The sequence below is a fragment of the Egretta garzetta genome, unplaced genomic scaffold (assembly GCF_000687185.1).
Source record: "Egretta garzetta isolate BGI_Z169 unplaced genomic scaffold, ASM68718v1 scaffold342, whole genome shotgun sequence".
NCBI classification, from domain to species: Eukaryota; Metazoa; Chordata; class Aves; order Pelecaniformes; family Ardeidae; genus Egretta; species Egretta garzetta.
In genome coordinates this window covers 1,347,273-1,374,089 of record NW_009258887.1, presented here as the reverse complement: position 1 = coordinate 1,374,089, position 26,817 = coordinate 1,347,273, and the positions used below count along the sequence as shown (strand labels likewise).

General features: G+C 40.2%; 1 protein-coding gene across 1 annotated transcript in view; it reads left to right on the top strand.

The window, feature by feature from the left end:
- TNIP3 (TNFAIP3 interacting protein 3) overlaps positions 1-26,817 on the top strand; it is a 78,343-nt gene that overhangs the window by 10,506 nt on the left and 41,020 nt on the right. Inside the window, exons 2-3 of the mRNA XM_035889643.1 lie at positions 17,629-17,714; positions 26,599-26,728. Of these exons, the coding sequence (XP_035745536.1) occupies positions 17,629-17,714; positions 26,599-26,728 (216 nt within the window). The remainder of the gene's footprint in view (positions 1-17,628; positions 17,715-26,598; positions 26,729-26,817) is intronic.

Here is a 26,817-nt window from a genome sequence, read left to right as displayed (position 1 = left end):
AGCCATTGCAGACAAACTGGTGTGCCAGTGCTCTGCGAGAACCTCATGCACTGGGCAGTCGCCCAGTTACTAAAAATCCTAATTGATGGCGGTTGTATTCGAGGCAGAAGGCATCCCCTGTTTGTGCAGCCTACATACGAAACATCCCACGTAGTTTGTAACCCTCCTCCCGCTTTAACTGTGCGTGGGAGTTTATCTTTACTAGAAACAGTAATTGCAAAAATGACCTTCATACTTACTGAAAGCAGTAGACTGCTCCGCTCTGACTCATGGAATGAGCCCAGGTATTGGGCAACGGCTTGCTGCTTGATAACGTGTTTCTGTATTGTCTTGTGCAATAGTTAAACCGAAGCCTAGTTCTGTGTCAGATACAATATTGTAGGTGATGCATATGATGGTTCTGTCTCTGCCAGAATCTAGGATGAAGCGAAAACTAGAAAACCGCTGCTGACTGATGAAAGCAGCCTTGCTTTGGCTCAGCTGGGTTTCAGGGCGAAGGCTCACATTTCAGCGTATCTTCTAGTTTCGTTTTTAGAGTAACAAATCCAGTTTGGATCATGCATCTCTAGCTGAAATAAAAGCCATTACTCTTATTCTGTAATGCCTAGTAGATCCTTGGGCTCCCTCTTTGCTGTCCTCTTGGCTGATTTTTTTCTGTAGTGTTCATTGGTGTTTTACTTCAGTAGGAAATCCCCTTTTTTACACGCCTTCTAATGAGTCACTGCTGCTGTTTGCTTCGAACTAGAAGGGGATTCCAACTATAAAATTATATTATTGCTAAAATATAATCCTGTTCCATTGCGTAGGTTGTAGTTTAAAACAGAGAAAGGTTAGGGGGAGTTGTAGGGTAAGCAAGCAATGTTGGTGCTGGTTTTATTTATTAAATTGGGGATGAATGGTAATTCCAGTAAGAAGTAAGCAACTTAGGAGTTTAATAGATTAAAACCAACCTCAGACTGAAAATATTATTCAGCAGTTATATATCTCTGAAGTTCTGTACAAAAAAAAAAACCAAAACAAAACCCAAAAAACCCAACAAAAACCAAACAAACCCAAACTATAATAGTTTGTGTGTTCCCAGTAATGAATATTAAGATTTGTTCAGCAAGAAGCACAATATAGTTTGGCCTTTTTTTGTGTGTGCATGTTCATTATGGTTTCAAAATTGAACTGCTTTAAAGATGTTTCTTTGGAGCATGGAAGATTGCTTTGAATTTCCTTCTTTCATTATAAATCTGACTATCCTCATACCTGTATTACTGTTGGTATAGACCCTATTGCTTTAAGCTGCAGTCCTCTGAAACCATCTTATCGCTTTCATTTATCTGGAGTAACTGCTGCAACTCTCTGCCATGCTGGTGTTTTGATTAGATATCAAATCTGTGTGTGTGCACACAGGAGATGGAAATTTCAATTTACGGTAGCCTTTGGTCCTGCCTCCTTATGTCTGCAGAGATATGCAGACAATCCAGGTCTATTCTCTGAATACTTACTTTGCTCCCCCTTTCAGCTCTGGATTTCTCTCCTTACTTTCAGAGTTTATCTGAGAACAGCTACAGGCTGTAATCCAGACTCCCCCATTCTGCCGGTGACAGCTACCTCTGCAGTCAGCACTAGGTGAGGCAACTTGTTCTGTGTTGCTTTTGGACTCTGAAAGTCCTCCTGGCAACTTTTTTTTCTTGTCCCTTTCTGGTTTTATCTATCATTTAAACAGAACTCAGCAATTTTACTCTAGGCTGTCTAGGAATGAAAAAAAAAATGCATAAGAGGCACCGTTTAAAAGCAAATTGTATCAATGTCTTTAATATTAAGATATGGAAGGTGGTTATATATTGAGATATGGTGGTTATTGAGCATTGAGAAGGACCATGAAGTTGCTGAAGGTAACACTCGAGTTTAAGAAGAGTCTCACTACTGGTTTTACAGCATACTCCTGTAAAGGAAATAAGTTAATAAAAGCCACAGAGATGTACAATTTCCCATAGCCTTTGACTAATGCCTTAAGAGAAAGAACATCTAAAAAAAGTTTAGCTGAAGGTGAGGGGATTTCCTTAGGAAGAATGTTTTTAAGAGGCTTTGCTCTGAACCAGTGACCTCAGGAGGCAGTCTTTTCCTAACAGCTTGAGGAGTGTCTGTGCTGATGAATGGGAGGGCATAGACAGCTCCATCCCTCAACCCCCAAAATGCTTTTGGGTTTGCCTCTCTTCAAAGGTAGTTAAGTGCTAAAGACTCGGAATCTTATACCAATAATAAATTGCCTAATTTGCTTAGCTGCCATCCTCTTAGGGTAACAGGACCAAAGGAGCTGGGCTGCCCCGCAGGATAGCATATACTGCAAGCCTGGGCAGTGTGGTTCAGAGGCACGAAGCTTAGGTGCCTGTGGAGACATTGGGTCTGGAAGGTAACCGGCTTGGCCAGTGCAAGTCAGTCTTCTCCAATGAGGGTCACTGGTGAGTCAAGCTGGGCTTCCCCATTACCCCATGCAGGTGAGGGTGTCTCAGGGTCCAGAAGTGCAGATGTGTCTCACGTTATGCTGAGCAGGAACTGTTAAGGCAAATCACAGTGCAACACCCACATGGGTCTGGGGTGTCAAAGCCAGATTTGGGTGGAGTGATTTGTCCGTGTCTCCAGGGTCCAGAGGCCTGGCTGCGGAATTGAGACGTTTGTGAGAACTAGCAGCATGGTGGCTCAAGGTGGCTGTTCATGGGAGTTGGGTTGGCAGTCTGTGTCTGTGGTCCAACTTGGACTCAAGCCTGGATAAAACGTGGTTGCTGGGAGCTGACTGGTTGAGTGCACAGTTCCATATGGTGTTTAGGTGCATAGCATGGAGTCTAGCTAGTTTGGAAAATTTGGACCTGAGTGCCTTCGTCACTTCTGAAAAGGGAAAAGATTCCATGCATCCTGTATTTTGAAAATAGCACCCCGTTTCTGTAGTGAGATCTCTATGTAGACAATTAAGGTCACGTTGGCACTATGATTAGGCTGTGAACTGCTAATTGTCAGTTATTTTCTTTTCATTTCTCTGACCATTAATGTTTTTTCTCCTGTGGTAGAATATCTCATCTGAATAATCCTCTTGTATGTATTCAGGTGCTTTTCAATGTCCATCTTCGGTTTGCAAATGCTGAATATGCTTTTTTAGGAAATTAAGTTGAACTAAACTTGAATGCCTGCAAATATTTGAAAGACTTACAGGTCATAATGGGGTATTTATCAGACTCACTGGTGCTCTGCTGTGGTTTAAGGCTTCCTTAAAAGTAGGATGCACCGAGAGGTACTGCAAAACTGTAGAGTAAGGTTATAACTAATAGGTAGATATATATCCCTACTTTATAAAAGAATCTTCAGTACTTAATCTTTTTTCTAGGTTGTAATTGCTGGGAAAGTACATTAGGGAAGTAAAACTGTGTATTTCCTACAGCATCCTAGTGCTCCAAGCACTTGTGTTTTTTATTTTTCCTCTGAAAAGAAAAAAGAAAAAAGAAAAAAGGAAAAAAAAAAAAAGAGGACCTTATCTCCGCTACAGCAAATGTCTTTTCCCTCTACATCATTTATAAAAATTAATCATTTTAACAACGTTTTTCTTTACTGTTCAAAGAATCTTTACATTCTTCTTGATTGTTCCCCAATGCCTATACACTGCTTTGCGAGTAAAATCTGAATAACACAAGGGTACAGTTTTCATAAAATTAAGGTCATGTGAGGTGGAAATAGCAGCCTAAGATCAGGAGTTCCTTCATTTTTATAGTCCGTCCTTTTGGTAACAGGAAACAGCTCCAAGGCAGTTTTCTTGTAGGACAATATATAGCAATGTTTGCCTTTACGGATATTTTTTTTTGTGTGTGTGTCTGCATGCATTAGAAATATTTGGATCTGGCTTCTAACAATGAGAGAGCTCTCTTTCTCTAATGTGGTTATTAGCTTTACCACACACTTGTATGTCTTGCACAGCATTGTAGTAAAGTTGTAAGCAGATATTATTCTTGATTTCACAAAAAGTGAAAATTAGATTCCTATGCTTGCGGGGGGACACACTGGGGGACTTCTGCTTCAGTATTACAATGAATATTACTGGTTGTGAAAAGATCATCAGATCCTCCAGAGAAGCTGAGAAAGAGTACAATTCTCATCTGACATGTAGTAGACATGTCACCTCTCACCACGCCACCTTCCTTTCCTCCAAAGTGCCTTTCTACCTGTTCACTAACAACCAGGATACCTCCAACGAGATGCCTTCACTTCTCCTGTTTGCCCTTGGTCAGCTGCAAACCCAGGCAAACACATCTTCCTCTATCCAGCCACCTGTGCTGATGGCAAACTCTAGCTCTCACTGGGTACATCAGGCCTTACTTTCTTTTTCCTTTCATTTTTAACCCTGACTCCTGCAGCTTGTGTGCTCAGTTGACAATTTACAACCTATAATAGTGGTGATAGCTGGCAAAGGCTAAGCTTACTGTTCAAGGGAGCGGCTTTTCTGTACAATACTGCTCTGTATTATTATGTATTACTTTATTCAGTATCATTCTAGTGTTTCCTTACCATGATCATCAACCTCAATGGTGTTTTAGTTAATGTGATGAAAACCTTTGCTGTGCTTGAATTCCATGGAGCTCTGTGCAGAGGGACAAGCAAACATAGTGAAGAGAGTGGCTGTTTTTTGTAAAGTTTTTTGACATACTTTGAAACACGCATTTTTGTACAGTCTGGCTTAGGAAGATAGATTAGTGCCAAGATTGTGCACCTTACGCTTAGGTTAGGCAGTGATGGGATTTGTAATGATCCTTCATTATTTCCATGATCTTGAACTTAGCTTTGAACATCTTGCAGTGTCTCCTTGGCCCTTTCTGTGGAGGTATCTACTGTTCCAGGTGAACATAGTCTTCTCAGCAGCTAGGGAGTACAATGAGTTACTATCAGAGACCAGAAACTTAGCCTTGTGGTATATCATCTTGTTGAGAAAATTCTCTGTGTTATTTTGTAGTAGTATAAGGTATGTAAGTCCTCCGGGCGCTGTGCCTGATCTTATTGTGGTAGCTCAGCCAAGAAATAGCGAAGGCAGAAAAGCGTCTGCAACTTGCAGTTTTTGGCAGTCCCTGAATCTGGGTTAAAATGCTTTGCTTCATCCAAAAAACCCCTGTCTCCATGAGGTAAAGGTCACGCTTCTGTCAAACCACTAGATGTTGCTTTAAAATTTCACTGACGTATAGAGTAGGAAACAGTATGGCTTCAGGGTTGACTTTTCTCTTGTTAATTAGCAAGCTGGTTAAACTATGTATGGATAGGAAACAAATCTTTCTGGAGCTTACGCAGAAAAAGAAATCCCTTTCATGGACGATTCTGAAATTGCCTAAAATTAGATTTTAATTCCAGTTTGGACTAGAATTTAAACACTGCAATACTTCAGTAAAAAAAAAAAAAAGTAGTGGCAGAAACCAAAGGGTAGGCAACCAGCTGGAGAACAAGGTGGTCTTACTGGATAGAAAAAAGGTTTGTAGTCAAACTTCCTAAGTGTTAAAAATTTGTGGAATTGACAAAAGTGATGGAAATGATGTTCTGTTGCAGTGTGCTGCTGGCCTGCTGTAGAGCATGTTTTCATACTTGCTATGACATCAACTTCATTAACATTTTCAAGAAAATCCAGTGAAATAGCATAAGAATATATTTGAGTAATAATAAAGAATTGATTGAATCGCCATCTAAGACCTCATAAAGGAGCAGTGGCATTTCCAGTTTTTCCGTAAGGAAGCAAAAATTTGTTGTGGGTGGTCTTTTATTCATGGCTAAGCAGTAAGCCACATAGGGAGTAGGAACAAAATGTGTGGGAAGTGCCTTGAGTTTTAGCACATCTCGGGCAAAAACTGTTTGAGTCCAAACTAAAATCAAAGCGATTCACAAAAATTTAGGGTTGAACTGGGTAGGAGTATCTGCCTCCCTGAGAAAATCACTTCTGTGAGCACAAAAATGTATTTCAGTTGTGTATGAAGTGTGGATAAGAGGTACCCTCAACATAAACTGTGTTGTTTACCTTGAAAACATGACAGCTGGGACTGACTGTCTCATATTGCTCCTTCTTGATCTGGGGCATGTGAACCTGTTTAAGAAATATATAAATAAAAAAGAGAATAGCAGAAAACCTTTTCTGAGTGAAGGAGAAGAATATTTTAGCTTGACAAAAATGTAAATATGTGGACAAAAAAGAAAGGAGGATGGCTGTAGGCAGCCAGCGAATAATGCTCGTGTCAAGAATAGCAGGCTGCCTTGTTTCAGCAGAATGAATTCCCAATGCCCTAAGTGTGGTATCAAAGTATAAACTTAAAACTAAATCTCATAAAATTCCTGGACAGCAAATCTGTCTTCAGCTTCCTTTCGAGAATACTGGAGTCCCAAACTGTTTTGAGCACTTTAAAAATTGTTTTTTTTCCCAGTCTCCTCTCTTTCTTATAGTGGTCTTTTCTCTCCTGAATAATACTTACATGGCAATTAAGCCCTTTACAAGTCACCTAGGATCCGGTACTTTAAGCTGCTGTCTTTGCATTATATTAAATTTTCTCTAACTCATTTCCTTATTTTTCCCCTATGGAAAGCCCCTAAACAAACAGTTCTTCAGTGGACAATAAAATAATTTGAATGGCAGCCATCCAATCTGGACTTTCTCTAGATAAGTGGCTTGGGTATGCATAAGAAGCAATGAAATTTTTATTATTCACTTATATATGGCATAGCCAAAGGGGTTTTCCTCTTCTGAATTGGGGGGAGTGGGGAGGTCAGGTGAAAAGATGCATATGTGATTTCTGCTGTACCCCCACAGTTTTCCACTGGAGGTTAAGAGAAAGGGTTCCCCCTTCAGTTTTTCCATTGACTACTTTTCTGTGCCTCCACAAAACATTCTGTTGTGCCTGGTTTGCTGTGATGAAAATGTCATTACTTTCACATTGCTAACATTTACAGGCGTTAAAAATGAAACAATATCATTGTTTGAGTCAAGGTAGCTGTTAAGCTGGTGTTAACAGGAAAGGAAAAGTCCATGTTTTCATCTCCTTCTCTGGAAGCAGCAAGGATGCTGTTCCCTATTAGTATCTGCAGAAGGCAGCTGTTGCGGCAGTGGACAGGACAGCACATCCCTCCCCATGCGTGCTTCGGGCACGGCTGTAGAGAGGTGCTGGAAGTAGCTGGGCACGACAGTAAATGTGTGCGGTTCAGAATGACACCAGTTAAAATGTAAGCATTTTGCATTTTATTCAGGGAATGCTTCCCAGAATAAACTGGCATCTTTGGTCACTTCTCTTAACTCGTGGGATGGCATGCAGCCTTTCAGATAAGAAGGTGCCTGACCTTAAAGGCTTAGCAGTCCTGGCTTCACCTGGTCCTGGGTGAGGAGAAATCTAATTTATTCCTGGTCTCCTTGGCAGAAACTGCTGTGGTGCAATTGAACAGGTGATGGATATTAAACTCAGGAACAGCACACATGGAAAGTTTTAATTTAGCCCCATCATTGTTGCTGAGCTGACAGATGATGACAGAATGACAACAACGACCCTCTGAACTATTTCCAGTCCCACAGAAATGAAGCATGTTGGTCAGTCTAAAGTCAAAAGCTGTGTTTGAGTGCAGTGAAAGCCAAAACCATAGAAGGCTAAATTTGCTGTGCTCTGTGTGAATGCACTGCTGAGGAAGAAGTAATGCTATTCCTTCGTTACTTAGTCATCCAGTGGAAAAAGCATTTCCTCTCAGAGGTGTACCTCTTGGCTTTGATTTCTTTTGCTGCTTGGAAGGATTTGAGTACGTGCCACTTGCTTCCCGCAACAAGTGCTCTAGCAGTTTGCTACTGAGCTTTTGTTGGTGGGTTGCTTTCAAACCCCCCCTCTGGAGGCTGTTCTGCTTTTTGCAGACACTTACATAAAAGTAGAGATCAGAGTAAGAAAAAGTGACTGATGTGGAGCTGAGTGAATAGGATGCTGTTCTAAGAAGTGGAAGATGTTGGTGCCGTTGGGGTTTTGGGTTTTTTTAGTTTTTCTTAATTTATTTTAACCAAGCGGACAGTAAATCTGAACTCTGTTGGTAAATGTCTGAACCATCAAACTAAAGTCACTAGCATTTTCTCCAATAAAGTAACAGTAAATACTTCATATGTAGTGGAAGACTATTATTGTGAAAGACTGGAGAAATCACCCTGCAACTCCAGCAGTTGAAACGTTTATCCAGGAGGTACAAACACAGTGAAACTCCCTTTAGGGAAAGGCAGGGGAAGGAGTTGAACCTTGGTCTCCCACATCCTGACCCTGTCCTGTTGTTTCCTCTGCTATAATTGCAAATGCCTCCAGAATACTTTTGTTTCAACAAAACTGCAGTGATTTGAACACGTATTTGCAAATGATTACTGTCTGTGTGCATGTGAGAAGCAGAGTGTAAATGGTTTGACAGAAAAAGATCCACCGTGCTCTACTAAGCAGCTGTGATATTTCTGCTAGGAGAATGAGAATGTTCTCAGGGCAGTCAGGTCACTAGTATTTCCAGCCCAGAAGACAACAGGAATCTCCTAAAAATGTGAGAACGGTTTCTACTCCTTGGTGCAAAACTGCACAGGTTTTGTTGTCGTCAAAACCGAAACCGATAGAAGAATCGGGCTTAAGGATGAACCTTTTTCTGAATGTACCTATTGTGAATCTTTCATGTCTAGGTAACAGTGTGGCAGTGTTAATTTTTATCATCTGTGAAACCTGATTAATCAACTCCTGTGTGCAGTGGACTATAGCCTGAAAGGAATAGTATACTCTTGAAAATGCTGCATCACTTCTTGTCTGGGTAAAGGGAAGATGTGTCTGCAGTCTCCACCTCTATACGCCCTCTTCCTCAGAGAGAAAATCAGATACGATAATGCAGTGTTTCTGGTTGGGGGCAGAGCTGAATGTCACTTCTGATGAGGAAACTGTAGCCGGTTGAACTGAGCGCTGATTCTGTAGGGATTTTCATTCCTAGAAATGGGTCCCTGACCTATCTGCCCCTTACAGTAAATTATTCTGCTTCTAGATTAATATTTGTGTTCTATACCTTTTGAGTTGATGCAACTTTTCCACCATGCTAGACCGCCACTTTTCCCACAGAGCAGCTTTTGCTGGTGTGTGGGTGTACCATTGTGTCACTGTTCCATGGTAATCTGAAGAACGAGAGGGAATCCTCTGTGGTCTCTTACAAGCAGTGCTTTCAAGTAGATCTGTGTGGGCTGTGTTTGTTTGAGAGATATGAATATGCTCTCAACATTAGAATGACTTTAAGAAAGGGGTTTCCCTAAGCCTGGGGTGTAGGTTAAACTTTGAGAGAGAGATAGAGATATATATATATATATATACACACTTGCCTCCAAACCACTTAGTTCTCATTTGATTCAGAGTCTTTATTGAGACTAGTACGCCCTAACTTAGCAGCACAGAGACGAACATCTTTCCTAATTATGGTGAGTAACTTCTGCATTAATTTGAAGCTTGTATCAGTGGGTTTCTTCCTAGCCTCAGAATGAAGTCATGTGCCTCTTTTCCCTTGTCATCTACCAAAGAGACCTGAAATCCAAACCCTGATATTTTGGAAGTTTGTTTTTTTTTATAAATACTCTTCGATTTCTTCTAATTTTTATACAGAATAGCTATAGCAGAGTTCTTTTGCTTTCTTTTCTTGCACAAAGCTGGACAATGAAAGGTACAGGAATAGTGAAAGATTATTGCCATATAGAGCATTAAGGCTATGTCTAAACAGTTATTTTGGGGTAAATCTAGTGATCAAAAGACTCAGTGCACCTGTACTGGGTTTGACCCACCTTCCTTTGTTGTATAATGCTTCTGCCGAGACCTTTGGAAGTTTTACCTGTTCTGTAGACTTCAGGATGTTCCCTGTGCTACTGACTCTGACTGGAGTAGGCACAGGATTCCTTTAGCTGGGTCTGTCATTAGGAGATGGGCCTTTTATCCACATCTGCCACAAATTGTTTTCTATAACCCACACTGCATTTGAGGATGGGCTAGGACTCTGGGCTAGGTGGTGTTTTGCTTGCCTTGTTGCTGTAAATTGACATAAATGCTGTGTCTCAGAAAAAGTTTTGGTGCATTCCAACTCTGCATAAGGAATACTTGGAGTCACAGTATTATAAATTTCAAGTGGTATGTTTTGGATTAGTAAGTATAAATGAGATGAGCTATGAGGTGAGCTATGAGGACTAGTGAGATGAGGTTTGTGTAGAAGAAGAAGAAAACAAACATGCAGGTGCTTTTTCCCCTCTTTGTTTTAATTATCTCTTTGATAAAAATGTAAAGCTGCAGCACTGCTATCTGTTGTAGTGAGAAGTAACCCTTCTGTTTTTAGAACCAGTGTTGTTTGCTGCCAGAGGGCACGCATACTTGTTGTGCTAGGGCAGCCATGGGAACTCCAGACTGGTGTATCTCCCTTTTCTTGAAATGAAACAAAAGTTGTCGGTACACCTGTAAGGATTACAAAATGCTCACAGCAAACCATTTAGAAGCCTGGAGAAAGAGAGCTTCTTAAAGGGTCATTTTCCCTAGACTTCTGGGTCACATCACCATGATATGCTGTCAGCAGAGCCCTAATTTCTAGCAGCAGTGGTACTGCGTTTCCAGAAGTGTGGGCACACTAGAATATATGGAAAGCAACATGCATTTCTGGGTTGCTTAGGAATGGTGTTCCTGCCAGCCAAGCAATGCCAAACTTTTTTTGCAATTGGCTTGTTGGATTGTTCCTACCTTTCTATGGGTTCTTCCTTCCCTTGTTTGTCCTGTGATTTTGAAGCTTGGCTGGAGAGCATGAAATTTAAATTAAACATAGCTGCATTCCTCATCTAAATCAGATCCTTCTTACCTTCTCACTGTTAAACTTGTTCTTGTAGTTGCACAACTTTTTGTAGGCAGGTCTGCCTATATCTTGCATTCTTTTCTCACAGCCTTGCTTCTTTCCCTGCCACATGGGCTCTGTACTTGGAGCGATCTCCTTTCTGTTACTGTGCTACCTCTTTATACTGCAGAGACTTGATTCCAAAGTCATTGGAGTTGATAGATCCTAAATCTTTTCTGTTTTGGCTTGGATTGCACAAGAAAGTTCCATCATTTCTCTTACCGATCACATCACAGTTTCACTGTAGTGAGATCTCCATTAAAAATTATTCAGAGAAAACATCTTGAGCACTATCAATGAATGTCATAGTTATTAATCTTGCTTTTATTCTGCAACATTTTTCCTTTTCACTTCTGTATTTTATCTCTTGGGAAGTTTCCTGTCCATACTTTGGCAGTGAATAATAATAAAGAACTATTTTTTATTGCATAATTTAAAGCTGACATTTAACAAATACTCAAGTACTTCCTTCCCGTTTTGCCCACCTCCAAATAATTTGTCATGCTAATTAAAGTTAGATACAGATCATGAGAAAATACCATTGGTAATGTTCATGCAGTGCTATTCGCATGAAATATGCCTGGTTTGCAAGTGTTGTTTCTGAAGATCTGTATAGTTGGCAGATTTCTGTATATTTGAACAGATCTGTGGTTGCTTGGTAAATGAATTTTAAACAAATCAAACATATTTATTGTTGAGGGTGTTATTTTATCAACTTTATACTTTTTTGGAACTAATTTGTATCCTATTAACAACAAATTGCTTTCACGGATATTGCATACAATAGGTATGTTCAAAGTATCATTGACTTTGCACCTGGACCTGTATACACTAATCGACAGCAGTCGAACCTAGTGTTTTCCAGTGAAGAAAAGATGTCTCCTAAACGTAATAAAAATTAGGCTACGTGCAGTCTCTGAAAATCAGTGACAGGCTGTATTTAAATATCAGAGGTGCTCAGATAACTTGAAAGTTAAAATTTGTTTCAAAGCACAGAAAAATGTTGGGATTTTCTTTAGGTGACATCTTTGGTTGTCATCATACATGTTCTAGCAACTTAACATGTTGTAAACCTCCCCAAAATAGAAAAGCTTAAATCCTCCTAACTCCCGAACTCATAACCTTATAATAATTAGAGGTTAGTATTTCCATTTTTTTCATGGCCTCTGATGATGGGAGAGAGAGGGCGACTACAGGAATCTAGAGAAGAACTGAGGGTGTTTTGTGGTATGCCGTGTGTGGCTTTAATGGCTTGATGATATTTATGACTTCCTATGGTCACTTAAGCAACTCTTCTGCATGTTTCAAGTGTAATCATGATATTTTTGGCACTGAACCTTTCAAATTAGCTTGTATGCTTTAAACTCATCTGTGCAGAAGTCTGTTGTGGAGTGACTGACATGGTAAGCTCAAATGCAGAGGTCTGTGTCACCCAAGCCCAGAGCATGACTGCAGTTGCTTTTTGGTAACATTTGTGCCACTGATTTCTACTTGAAGAAGGGATTTATATTCATGGGGAATAACTTTCTCACTTTTAGATGTAGTTCTTTGGACCTTCAATCCAAAGATGTTTAGAAATTGTTAAATGGACCGACTTCAAAAGGGAGAAATATGCCTGAAAATTGGTTTTCTCTCTCTTTTAATTTAAGAAAAAAGTGATGTATTGATTTTTCACAAGATCTTGTAGTTTAAAACAATGGTTTGTACCCACCACTTAAACTAGTTTGTGTGTGTCAACAGAAGCATTTTCACCCACCCAGTGGTGGAGAACGAGCACTCGCAGGACCGAAGAGCTATATATACAACAGGCACTGTCTATCTGTGCAAAGTCACCCTGCTACATCCAGTACGACAAAGCAAATGCAGAGATTATGCTGCACGTTTTCCTTTCCTGGACCAGAGCCAAAGAACTCGCAGCGCAGAGCCTCTCCCGAGTCCCATCTGCTCTATGCTGAAAGCCTGGAGTTCAGTTCTGGGTAGAAATAATGTGTTCAGCCTTTAATTGGCTCGTTCCTTGGTCTGGTCCACTTCAAGGGGTTTCTGTTGGTTTGGGTTTTAATTTACTTCAGTTGCTGCATAGTTTGAGGTTATCTCAAGAAATGTAAATAGGCTGTTTATGTGGGAGGGCATTTGTGAATTAAGTTCTTCAGGGTGATTGCTGTTCTGAATCTACCGTTACCCTAACCAAGGAGAATTGTACTTAATAGTGAGATCAGTTTTAACTATTCGGCATTAAATCTTCCTGCATCACACAGAGCAGGTACCAGTTTGATTTTTGTCAGAACTACATCAGGCAAGACAGCACTGAGGAACCAAACTACTCTCTATTTTTGGCAAAAATCAAGATTCACATTTGAAATTTTGGTTAGAAACTGTCTAATATTGAAGTTTCAGCACTTTATCAGGAAATAATGGGGGGAGGAGAGAGCTGGCAGATCTTGCTGTGCTTGTCTGTGGTTTTTTTTTCTTATGCTGCATTTACATGACTGAAGCTGCATTTTCAGTGAAGAGGTTGGTTGCAAAAGCAGAAGGACGCGTAATGCAATGGCTGGTTCAAGGCTGGCTGCATGCTAGTGCTATTATGAATACCAAACCTGGGAATATTTAGGTAGGAGGAGATCACAGAAATGTTATATGTTTGACGACTTCTTCAGAGGAAAAAAATCTTGAAGGATTTAGTCCTACTTCAGATCAGTTTCAATGAGTGTTGCTTAGGATCTCTTTCATCAAGTGCTTTTTTATTTCTTCGGTTGTTCTTCCATTTTGATCACATTTACAGTAATAGTCCATTTTGCCCTCCCACTCCTCCTACACAACAGCCACACACAGATAATGTATAACCTGCTAGCTTGTTTATCAAGAGCATTTATGATTATATATGTTCCACTTTGTTCCAGAGCTATTTTGCAATATGGGTAATACTTAAATGAGGTAAGTTTACTCGGCCTGGCTGTGACAGGCCAGGGATCTTGCGCAATACACAAATGGGTCTCACTGAAAGGCTAACTTGTTAATGGGTTTATTTCTTACATACAATTTGCTAGTATGTACTTCCATTTATTTGGCATACTACCTGTTCTATGCTCCCTCCGCTGTCATAATCTGTCCACTCATGGTGTTGGTCTGTAAAATTGAATCATGGAGCTGATCTAGGCAGGAAAACCAAAAAAACCCCTAAAATCTACTTTCCTTTCTCTGTCTCTTTTAGGCTGGGTCATTTCTGACATTCATTTTACATTGCATTCCCACAAAATACTACTTTGGTACAACTGGAGAACAAGTGAATTACAGAGCGAGTTTGAGGAAAATGAGGGAAGGTTTGGGAAAATAGGATGCTCTTAAGCTAGAACTAGACTTGGAGAAAGAAAAAGAGAATGGGGCAAGAGCAGTGCAGGATTTAACATTTACAATACAGAAATCTGTGAAATGCTTTTTGGATAACATTTTGAAACTCCAGCATGATGAGTGCCTGTCTGGCTGTGATCGTTTTTATAATTAAGATTTTATTAGAATTAGGGAGTCATCTTGTTTTTCTTGAATGATGTATTTTTTGCTCATGGAAAACTTACTTGGTTTTAATGCAAATTAATACTCCAACCAAAAAGTGATTTTTTTTTTTTTTTTTTTTTTTTTTTTTGGTGGTAGGTGAGCACCAAGGAAATTTTGCATGCTTTTTACCAAACATTTTCAATTATTGCGAAACCTCATAAATCTGTGAGCAAAACTGATCCCGTTTTACTTCAGGGTGTTCCTGTTCTTAAAAGCCTTGATAAAAGGCAGAAAATTTATGTTATTCTGAGCAATCCTTTACGTGACCATTATAACCGACTGTTTTCTAGAGAGCCTTAATTCTTTGAAGTAGCTGAATTTTATCCATCTTGGCTTCAATTTGTCTGATCTAATAAAAACCTACAGCATTAAATTGCATATTATAGCTATAAAAACTTATGGTTGTTTTAATAACAAACACTTGCGCACGGTACAATAACCTAATTGCTTCTCTTTCATTCAGATTCATAGCTGTAGATTTAGGTTTAGTACAACTTGTGCTGCCAACACAGGTCAGATTCATTGCAGTAAATTTTCTGTTGTGAAGAATAAAAAAATTATTTAAAAAAAAAAACAAACCAAACTTAAAAAAGCCTTTCAGAATTGACACACTTTACCAAAAACCCACAAGAAATGAAAGGCAAAGCCCATTATTCTGCATCAACAGTCCTTTGTGCATCAATAGTTTGGGAAACAGCAGAGGCAAATCAAGGCAGGTGGCAATGCTGCCTAGCTGGCCCTAGCCTGACTGTGCTCAGCTCAGTGGATCATGCCAGCTATCACTGCAGATACCTTTTTACTACTTTTTCTCATATCTTGGACTGAATAGAAGAGGGTGGATGTAATCCCATGCTATGATAACAAAATGGCTTCTGCTATCTGGGCTGGCTTGTATAGACATGCGTTAAATTAAGGTACACAGCACTGAGGGACACGTTGCAAAATCTGCATATGACTAAGAGTCAGAAGATACGTACAATGGACCTTGTCAAGCCACAGGGGAGGGGACCCCCCCACCCCAGCAGATGTTAGCAGTAGGACTTCTGGAGAACTGCTTGTTCATGCGGGCTGGGTGTGCAGCTGGGCCACGCAGTGATTTGGGAATTGTCACCTTTAGCAGCTCCTTTCTGTGCATTTCCCTGGCTTGGCAGGGCAGGGCCATGGAAAACCAGAGCACCCACTACACCATCCCAGAGCGCTCCCCAGCAGGGAGTGTGCAGCACCCCCTTCCCTGCAGGCCCCCGAATCTGGCTCGCCATCCTGTCACTGCAGAACCAGGAAGTGACATGTCTAATAAATAAATACCTTTTTCTATGTTCTTCACTGCTTTTTTCTTCTTCTCAGTTTTTCAGAACTTTCTTTGCTTCTTGCGTGAATTTTACCAACACAGGTATCTTCTTTTCAGTAGCAAATGCATCTGAGACTGCTGAAATGTCTATACCCAGTGGGGTGAATTAGAGATGGAGTAGCAGCCTGAATTCTGCGGGGTGGGTTTTGTTTTTTTTTTTTTTAAAATTCAGAGAAGTATGGTCAGATTTCATTTAGTCATTTTTTGTTGTTTCAGTGGTGGTAGGGAGTGTTCATTCTAGGTCAAGATTTTTCAAATTTTATATTTTTAAGGTAGACACCTAAAAGCCAAGTTTAGGCACTTCAAAATAAGGCTTAATTCTCATTAGTACCCAGTGTCTGCAGCTCCCACTGAAATAAAACGAATACAGCTTTCTATACTTCAACATGTTTTTGTTATGATTAACCAGACACTCATAAAACTTGGACAAGCTGGAATCAAGTTTCGCATGAAACTGAATTGACATTTTTTCTTAATAGGATCCTTGTAATTAGTGATTACCAGATGCATTTAAAATGTGTGAAAAGCCTGCAGGAATGGGAATTAAGAGGGGGGAGAGAAGCCAAACACCTCAGATCTTCTCCTGGCAGCCTTTCATTTTAAATTTCTGCTCTGCACATAGATGAAGCAGCATGGTTTCTATAAAATGTTCAGCTGTGGTTTCACATTAAGTTGATGTTACCAATAAAGAGAGTGACTTGTAATTGAAAACTTATTTTCTTATAAATAGCAGGGTTTGCTCTTTATTTGCACTTTATTTCAGTGGTCACATTGCTGTCCTTATGATAAGTGTTGTGAAACCTGCCAGTTTTCTAATTCCAGCAACTATCATAATGTTGTTGTTTGTCATTTTGATCTAAAGAGAAGAATAAGACTTCTGGGCTCCTTTTCTGATGAACTAGAGATGTCCCACATAGCCTGAAGAAACACACCCAGGGCTGCTACCAGCTTGCAGCGCTGGGAGCACGACGACTCCTCTGGATGAGGTTGCGTTGGCTCACTCTTTGTACCATCTCTTCTCCCTTTCGTCATGGAGAGGTGGTGCTACCTCATAAAATTAAAAAAGCTTGATTTTTTTTTTTTTTTTTTTTCCTGTTTTGAGTTTTCATCCAAAAGGGAATATTTAAATGTGGACTGCTTACTGTTACCCCTGATGTGTGTCCTTTTCTCTGAGAGGGGTGTGTTTTTTCTTCTCTCCTTTCTCTTTGGAAACGCAGTGCTGGACAGTAGCTGGCCCTGACCAGGGGAAGCTTGTTAGGAGCTTGTATAGTTCTTGAACAACGCACTCATGCACAATAACTCATACATGGCTGCTTTTCTTTTCTCTCCAAGTGATCTAGATCAGACTCATTACTCAAATTCTCTTAAATTTGGAGCAGTAGTTTTACTGGATGGTTCCATGAAGCATATGAACTTTCTGGTCAATGTTAGGATATGCTTGAACTTTAGAGTATTTAAGATAGTTGATTTTTTTTTTTTTTTTAGTATGAATAATAAAAGCCCTTTTTGCAACACTTCCACTGTTCCTGTGACTGCTGACAGCTCTGCTCCTTGGGTGTATTCCTGCCACTGCAGACAGAGACTGTTATTGCTCCTACCCTTGCAAAACTGTCTCTGACAGAGTGGTGGACTTAAGAGAGGATGATGCCGGAAGGGAAGAAGTAGATTCCTGGCTTGCTTGTCAGCCATTTATGGTATATGAAGAGGAAAACAGACATGCAGGCAAGACATGGTTATCTCTTCCTGTTGTAATTGCATACTTAAATTTTTCTTCCTAGACTGTTAGTCTTTTTATTTCCCCTTAAAATCTGCTTTTTTTTCCTCCCTGTTTCTAACAGATTCACTGTGAGCAGCTCAAAAGGAAGACTAAAGATGCAGAGGATTGTCTGGAATTGCGCCCCCATCAGTGTGTTGAGACGGAAAGGTATTTACTATCTTTATTTTACATGGAGAAACTTACTTTTATTTTTTTAGAAATTAATTTATGTCACATTATTGGAAATACGTAGTTGAGCGTTTCCTGCATATGTCAATCAATTTATATTCTAGAGACCCAGGTTAATACTTTTTTTTTTTTTTTTCCCTGCTTTAATCTGGCCTATGGAGATCTGTATCAGTTCTGTTTAAATAAACGCACCGTGGAAATTTTCTGTACTGAAAAGAGCAAAATCATAGGGAGTAGTGTAGGTTGGAAGGGACCTCTGGATGTAATTTGGACCTGACCTTCTGCTCAAAGCAGGGCTAGTTAGGTTAGGTTACTCAGGGCCTGTCTAGGTGAGTTTTGAGTGTCTCCCAAGTATGGAGATCTCACGACCTCTTTGGGCACCTACTTCTTCAAGAGCTAATGTTAGTTCTACTGATAATGGCAGTAAAAGAGGTTGTACTGTAGGGTATGAAGAGTTGATATTATGACTACAGCCTCTAGTGAGGCTGTGATGATGGTAGTGCCTTTCTAAGACTGTCAGCGAGTAATAAGGAGCTTTAAGAATATTAATAGTGCTGCGTACTTGAGTGACTACTGCTGTATTCAGCAAGATAAGCTCTGGCCAAAAAAAAAAAAAAAAAATAATTTTGAGGCAGCTGACTCATTAAAAGGTAGCTTTAAAAAGTATTAAGTATAGCGTGTGGATTTGAGAAAGAGATAAGAAGAAAAATTGTTTTAACATAATTGTAGATTGTTTGGAGAAGCTTGAGAAATCATACTCTACCCTTCTTTCTTCCTGTAAAAAGCATTTTTTCCCCAGGTTAGTTTATTGTGAAATAACTGGATTTGAAATCCTTTGCAGACTGGGTTTTCCTATTTATTCAAGACATTGTGAGCTGCTGCCAGTGTAGTTTGACTCCAACTTGTCTCTGTGAAGGGAGGGAGGCACCAGGTTTCCATCTGATGATGCCATCCCTGGTGAAACCATATGCCAGTCGCTGGCAGTTCAAGCCCTGGACTTGTGGCACAGACAGACGTGCAGCGAGCTTCCTCTACCTTTGAGCTTGGCTGCCTAACAGCTACCACAGGCAAGAAGTTGGCTTGACTTAATGGAGGTGATTGTCTTCCATCAGCTACTGTATGTTAAATTTCCTGGCTGCATTTCCAATTGGTGTTCATCTGTTTATTCTGCTTGCACTGTTAGAAGATCACTGAAAATATCTCAGGTCTGTGTGTGGGACACTGACCCAAATGAATTGTAGACTTCTCCTCCAAGGGTGCAGCCCAGCTGTGAGCCCAGGTCAGTAAGGTGTTGGTGATGCGTCCACATCCTGGCCAAGGCTGAACTAGGAGGCAAAATGAGCTGTGGATAGGTCTTGTTCTGTTTGTGGTCATGCCTGATTTGGGAAAAGAAAGAATAGTGGTGTAAAGTACTGGTTAAAAATGTCATCCATGTAATTGCATCAGAATCGCAGCTTTCCACAGAAATGAGTACGTGTAAGATCTGAATAGGCTCGTGGTGCTCAAGCTGTATCTGTGGGGCAAGCAGCCGGTCCAGAACGGGCTGTGGGAAGGGGACTGTTTCAAAAAGGCACCTACTAAGTCTAGGAGAGTTCCCTAAAAGGGGTACAAGCTTTTCTAGCTATTGGTCTTTATAGAAAAAGAGCAAGTGCTTAAAAACATCTAGATTTGTCTCCTTTCTTGTTTTTTTCACTCTTTGTTTTCAGTTCTTTCAACACTTTCCTGCCATCTCCCACCAGCTTTCTGTATGTGTGCGTTTCAGTTGGGGAATTCGTTTGATCGGAAAGCACGTGCTACATGGTGGCTCTGCTTGGCTGAACTTTTGACTGATTTTGATTGGCAGAACTTCAATTCCCTTTCCACTAGCGATCCACACACAGCTATGCAAGTCCTGGGTGATGTGTCTGGGTGACAATGCTCCATTTACTGCTTCTCCAGAGAGACGACCATTTGTAACCTGCTCATGGCTCATTTAAAGTCCAAGAAAGTTGGTGAAAGTAATCTAATTGGCTTTCCTGAGGTTTGAACTCAGCCCAAATGCTGTCCATCAGGAAGAAATTCAGTTATGGTCTTGGTAGTATAATTAAGCAGAAGATCTAAGTGAAAGAGCAATGATGTTATTTTCCTGACATACAGGCTGTATAGGGTACAGAAGTGAGGTGGCAGCATTGAAACCCAGTCCCAAAGGACAGGAACCGCCAGGCACGGAGGGAGCAGCACCATGTGATGATTAATGTGCCTTTTAAGGCAAACTAGCTAGTCGTTGTCTTCTTGCATGTTGCATACTTGTTGAGGGGAATAGTTGAAGTGCCTCTGTATCAGTAGCTTTGCTTCTCTCTTCACTGAGACAGGATAGATATAGGTGCAGCTTCAATAATCAGTGGGCCCTTTTTGGGGGGGGGTAGAGGGGGCTTATTTTCAGAGAAACCAGATGTGTTTCCATTAAGAACATGCACCTCTTTTGTTGTTGTGGTTTGTGTAATTCTTAAAATTAAGCAAAACTATTAAAGAATAATTGTTTCTGTTCACATTAACAGCACACAGCTTCTCCAGATGTGGCATTTGACAGCCAAACAGCTGCTGGCTATTAAATGTGCCTTAAAAGCTCCATTCCTTTGTCGTAAAGGGAACAGAAGTGTAGGGACGTTTATGGGGTGATAGGCAGATGTTTTGGCTACATCAGATTTGAGCGAAAGTTTAAGTGGTTTCTCTGCTACAGTTGCAGTATGTACATGTTTTAACCCCTATCATACACCTTGCTTTATGGTGCTCTCTTCTTGGGACTGGAGTGAGATTATTTCTAATCTCACACTTGCCTCCTGCGCAACAGTGCCAGCACTTTCTTCACAACATCTGGGACATCTCACTCTAAAGACAATGCATTTCCTCTGCTAGGTGGATCTCAGCTGCTGCTGGTGAAATACTGGGTGAATTTTTTTTGTGAAACTTGAGTTTAAAAATTAAGTTGGAAATAGTTTGAAACAATGTGTTGCCTTTTTTTTTTTGAGACTTTCTTTTTAAGTATATCCTCATAATTGTCAAAGGCAGGTGTTCTTTTTGTGTTTGTACCAGCGCAGTACACTTCATGCCCAATAAATCGCTTTTTATATTGGTACATGTGAGGTGGAACGTAGAACCTAGTAGAGCTCAATTTCAAGAGATCTGGTGCAAATTCCCAAGCCTAAACTCTTGAGCGGAGAGCTGCTCGCTGGGTATTGAGTACTAGAATAGCACCACTGATCCTTAGGGAACTGCACCATGTTGTAACTATTCTCTGTCAGCTCAGAATCTACTAAACTTTTAAGACCTCATGAGGCTGCATAAGTTTTTTTTCCTGTAACAAAAGTATTTTTATTTTCTTGGCAAAATTTTGTTCTTCCCATTGCTTTTTGGGCCAGAAGTTCTTTGTCATTTAGTCTCAATGGGATAAGATTTGAATATAAAAATCCTAATGTATTTATATGAAAAAAATCTAAGAATTCTACGGAAGTGAATTAAAAGAAAGCCAAAATCCTGTAAAATCATATGGTACATAAAAGAATAAGCTAGTTCTACGGATAAACTGTCATTTTGAAGAATAATATGCCTAATTTTATTCCTATTTTAAGTCTATTTCTAGTACAAATTAAATTTAATATTCTGTAATCCAGATCTCATTCTTTCCCATATTCTAAAGGCCATTTTCTGAAATGAAGTGCGTTATCATAAATACGGGGAATATTAGCGGAAAAGGCTTGAAATTTGCCACGTCTTTTAATTTATCCAAACCAGTTCATCCGCCGTAATTCAAATGCAGAAAAGTATTTCTTTCCGTGGATCTGCTCCTTAGGCTTAGCCAAGCAAGAATCCTACGTCCCAAATGCCCACCCAAGGGGATGAAGCATATGTTTAACCCCTAGACTCTGGAACTCATTTCCCGTCAAAATATGACTCCATGGTGTTGGCATCTGGCTGTAAATCCTGGCTTAAAACCTTTTATCACAATTGTTTACGGTGTGTATTTGTGCTTTCACCAATCACAGGAGAATGACCCCAGCACAGCAGCCTTGAAATTATTATTTCAAATAGTTATATGCCTTTGGTATTAATATTTTGCACTAAATGCTTTGGCACATGCTGCAGGTATGTCCGTAGTAGCCATGTAACTGCTATTGGTAAGCAATAATGCCAGTTTCCAGTGAAAACCAGGGAGAGCCAAGAGCTCACAAATGATACCAGCTGCAGAGCTGGGACTCTGCATGGGGCTTGTACATGCAACCATTTAGAAGTAATTAATTACAAGAAGCCAATAAAGCCTAGAAATTGAAATGGCACAAAGGTGTACCATAGAGCAAAAAGTGAAAACCATTTTAAAGGCAGCTAGGTGAATATGTGGGAGAAATGAAAATATCTTTAATGTGGTGCACAGGTAGTCTCTAGCCATATGGATATGGCAACTTTGCAAACCAAAGAGAACAGATGTAATTTCTTATTCTTGAAGCATGTGGCTAGAAGGATGTTGGCTACTACTTTTCAGATATGACATGCAAATTATGGGTAAGGTTGGGGTTTCTCCTTTTTGTGCAAGCTGCTAAAACGTATTTTGGGAGACTAGCTTCCTTCATTACATCTGTAGGTTCTGTTTCGGTGTGAAACGTCTTAATTTTCCCAAAATAGGACATTTAGCAACGAACGCAAAGTTTACAGAGACAAGTGAATACTCTAATCTTTTGTTGGCTTCTGCATTAACCATAACATGCTATGTAAGTAGGATGAGTTGTGTATTTTTTAAATCTTCATATACTTTAGAAAGCTTTTGCACATAGTGGGGATATACTTTGTCCCATGTGACCACATGAAAATGCTTTTAATATTCTCTGATGATTGATTTTACAAAACATAAAAAACTGTATCTCCCAAATTTGAGTGGATTTAATTTTTCTGATTTTTTTTTTTCTAGCAGATGGCCTATTTGCATAATTTAATTATTAAACCCCTAAGGGTGACAGAGCACTGGAACAGGCTGCCCAGGGAGGTTGTGGAGTCTCCTTCTCTGGAGATATTCAAAGCCCGCCTGGACGAAGTCCTGTGTAGAATGCTCTAGGAGAGCCTGCTTTAGCAGGGGGGTTGGACTAGATGATCTCCCGAGGTCCCTTCCAACCCTTGCGATTCTGTGATTCTGTGAAATACCTAATTTTAAAAGATGGTGGCAACAGCGTAGAACAGGAAGGGTATTAATGGTGCAGAAATGTACCTGTGAACTTCACAAAACCAAAAGTAGTTTTGAAAAAGTTGCTTTGTGCGGAAGCTAAATGCTGTGTGCCCTCTAGAGCTCACCAGGGGAAGCTCAGGTAATTACTAAGAACTGTCTTGTTCTGGGGTAGCTCCTAATCACCAGTATCTTGAAGACTTATTCAAGAACTCGGATCATCTTTGTGCTCTGAAAGTCCAGACTGTGAGAGGAATCTATATACCAGATATGATTAATGTCACAATAAATTATTAACATCACAACGTAGCTATTATTAAAATACAGATAAATAGAGTAATAGTTTCTGGTCAGAAGACCTTAGTCTAAAAACTGAGGGAAAACCAAATACACTGACCAATCCAGTCAATGAAGTAATTTTCTTATTTGCGTTATCATGTTGAAACACATGGATATTACAGAGCAGCAATCAATTTTGTAGGGATTTGAGTCTTTTGTGGTTCCTTTTCTTTTACCCAGGCACAGCTGGTTCCTGCTCTTGCTCAGGTACTCCGAAGCCCAGAAAGGAGAATGCAAAGAGACAGGGTGTGATCAGCCAGAGGTGAACATCATTTACAGCCACAGTGTGAGACAAACTGCGGGGAACAGAGCGGAGGAATGAACACTTCCTGGCTCAAAAGAAATATTTAAAGTCAACCCACCATCTTTATGGGGTATTTCCCAGCTTGATTCACGCTCTGATCGCGGGAGGCTGTGGTCACACATCTCCTCTCGCTGTGGCTGAACCAGCAACAGAGATGAGTGCAGCCTGACTAAATACTTGCTGCTGCACTCCTGGCCAGAGATTGCTGTCTTTTACTGTCCTCAGGACTGCACCTAGACATTGCTCCTTTATTTTGAACAGGTTTAGTCTAAGCTGCTTTGTTTGACTAAAAAGAGTTTAAGAAACCCCGACTACTTTGGCCAAGCCGGGTGAGTGGGTTGTGCTGGCAGTTGGGGATGGTCATTTGTGGTAGAGAGGTAGCAAAGGTAGAAAGTGGCTGGGGCTGTAGAGGAGTCAAACACTTTGGCTGACTTTGCTGCAGCTGGAGCAGGATGTGTAACTGCAATCCTGGGGCAATGAGCAAAATACTCTTTACCAGAAGCCACTTGTAGGGCCAGTTTTTTCTCTCAGCTAAGTGGTAAGCTGGTTGCTCCACTGATCTCTCCCAAGAGGTGTGTGGAGCAAGGAAAGAGAAGAGCAACTAGCTTACCTTTGGTGGGTTGCCTGAGCACAGATAAAAACCTGACATTCTGAAAGCTCAGTCTGAAAATATTGGCCTGTGGTTTTAGCGGCTCTGGCCTAAATCCCTCAATACTGCTCAGTAACATTTCATCTCACTTAACCTCTCCCTTCCTTTTGCCACATTTCTAGGGGCTCTAAGGAGGCTGCAGCCATTTCTCCCTTACTATGTAAATACAATTTCATGCACTTTTCCTGAAACCGCTCTATGAGCGACTGCCTCTGTGCTGTGGCTTTTCGATTCTTTTGAGCATCCTCAAAAGCACAGAGTGCTCTGCACAGTGTATATCCAATTCTGTCACACAAAGTAATCTTTAGGCTGGGTCAGGCATGGGAGTTCAAATGAACTGAAGATGCTGTTTTCCAGGGAAGGTGTTTCAGAGAAAAGGGGTGTTGCTACTTATGTTGCAAAGTTTGCATTATGTAGCTGATTAAAAATGAAGGCTATAAGCAGAGTGCTTGGTCGTGCTGCTACCTGAGAATTTATTGCCTGGGAACCTTAGCACAGAATTGCTTAAAAAAGAAAAAGTGCCACTTGCACTGGTCTATCCAGGATTTTGCAATATTTAGCGAGACAGAAAAGGGCTGGATTTCTTTTGCAAGGTTTGTTGTTTTCCTTTTGTAGTTTTCTTCATGAGCTGCTGGGGCTCACCTGCCACCCACACGCAGCTGAGGCTTTGAAAACTGCCATGAGTGTGCAGAGCAGCTGCAGCACTTCCGTGAGGTTCATAAAAATTTGCATCGAGAAGGTCTTTTGATTGTAATGGATTTGAAAGGGAGTTATGGCCAGTTAAAGTGGTCTAACAAAAGACAATCCTGTCTTCAGTTGGGTACTCATGTTTCTTTGAACTCATGCTAGTTGCTATAGTGGTAAAAAAAAAAAAAAAAAAGCAAAAGGTTAGTATGTAGAAATATCTTTCTGCAGAGAAGAAAGATCATGTGATGTGTTCTAGTGCTTCAGGACCCTCCAGTGCTAAAAAACTCTGGTCTTGGTGTCTTGGTTCCTTGTGTAAAAGTGCTGTTTCTTTATGCTGTAGGTCTAGCTCTCAAAACACATCCAAATATCTTGTTTCTGCCATTAAACTTTTTTTTTTTTTTGTGCAGGCAGGCTTCATGGCAGCTCTGAGACTGCTGTGAAATTCCAGCTTGTCCAACTACTAGGTGACAAGTCAAAATAAAGCTCTTGAGTTTTACTTGTCCTTATACGCTACTGTTGGTGTTTTATTGTAGTACCTCTGCAAATGAATTTGCATTCATGCTTCATGAAAATACATTTCTGTTATAGTCTCTATGTTGTAAATATTGAGAATAAGATGAATCATTTTATGCTATCAGCACGAAATTCACCACACTTCTTTACTTTTATGATCAAGATAAATGGGTTTGTTGATTGGATAATTTTATCAATTACCTTTCAAGAGTTTCCATAGAACCTGCAGTGCAATCCCTGTGGATTGCCTAAACTCCAATAAGTATAACTGATAAATTCTTACTGCTTTCAGTTTTTCTGGTAGTTCAAATGAAGAATTTAGTATTTTCTGCCTAAATCAAGAAGTAATCTTGCTATAACAGGTTGGTAATCCTTTTGAGCCTTGCAGTTTGCTTTCTGGTCATGCATTACTTATATTTAGAGTTGGTTTAAGCTGATTAGGAAATTAAGGTCTGGGCTTGCAAAAGACATGAGTACTTCTTGAAAATTTGGGTTGGGTCTAGGGCTTTTGTTTTAATTATGCCTCCGGTCCATTCTCTGAAAGTCATATTCCACCATTACTGTGTATCAGGTGAATCAGCTTTAATTACTAGTTAGTTCTGCAAATTTGGAGCAAGGCCTTAAGTGCATGCAAGTCCTCAGCCGAGAGACTGAAAGGAAAGAATTTTTCCACCAAAAAAATACCATTTTAGTGTTCGCAACAGAGCAATTTTTTCAATATATGGATGTTTTTAAAAGGAACTTTCAGGGAAAAAAAACACTCTTTGTGAACTGAGCACCTAGTTTTGGAGGTCAAAACTAATTTAACCATTTTGATTGCATTTTTATTGATGTTGAATATAAAATGCTTGAAACTGTGGGTGGGGTTGAGGGCACATGACGGTCTTCATATAATCCCCAAAAGGGTGGACTTGGATTTTGTAGACACAAGGTAGTAACATTCATAAAGACCGCTTGTTTAAATATTTTAAAGGAATTTCTGACACAAAGCACTTGGAGATTGCCAGTGTGACACTGTACTAGCGCACTCTGATTGTATACCAGGGAGGAAGGTAGCAGGAGCTCGGTGCAGGACTAGCTCTGCTGTCTGCATTGTCACATTCATAAGACAGCTGACAAATTTACTTTCTCTGCGCTTCAAGTTTTGGTGTAAGGCTTAACAATGCTATTTCTTTCTAAGCAGGTGTGAAAGTAAAGAGCTTGATGTTGAAATAAGGAACCTGATAGAGAAGAACACTTACCAGTCGTGCGAGGACCCTGAACCTATTGCCCAAGAGAGTCCAAATCCTCAGAGAACTTTGTGTTCCCTTAAGGTAAACGCAGTCTGCTTCTGCAGCGTTTTTCTGCCAGGAAAACATATGCGGGATGTTCCCTGGGTGACTTGATTATGCATGAAACTTCT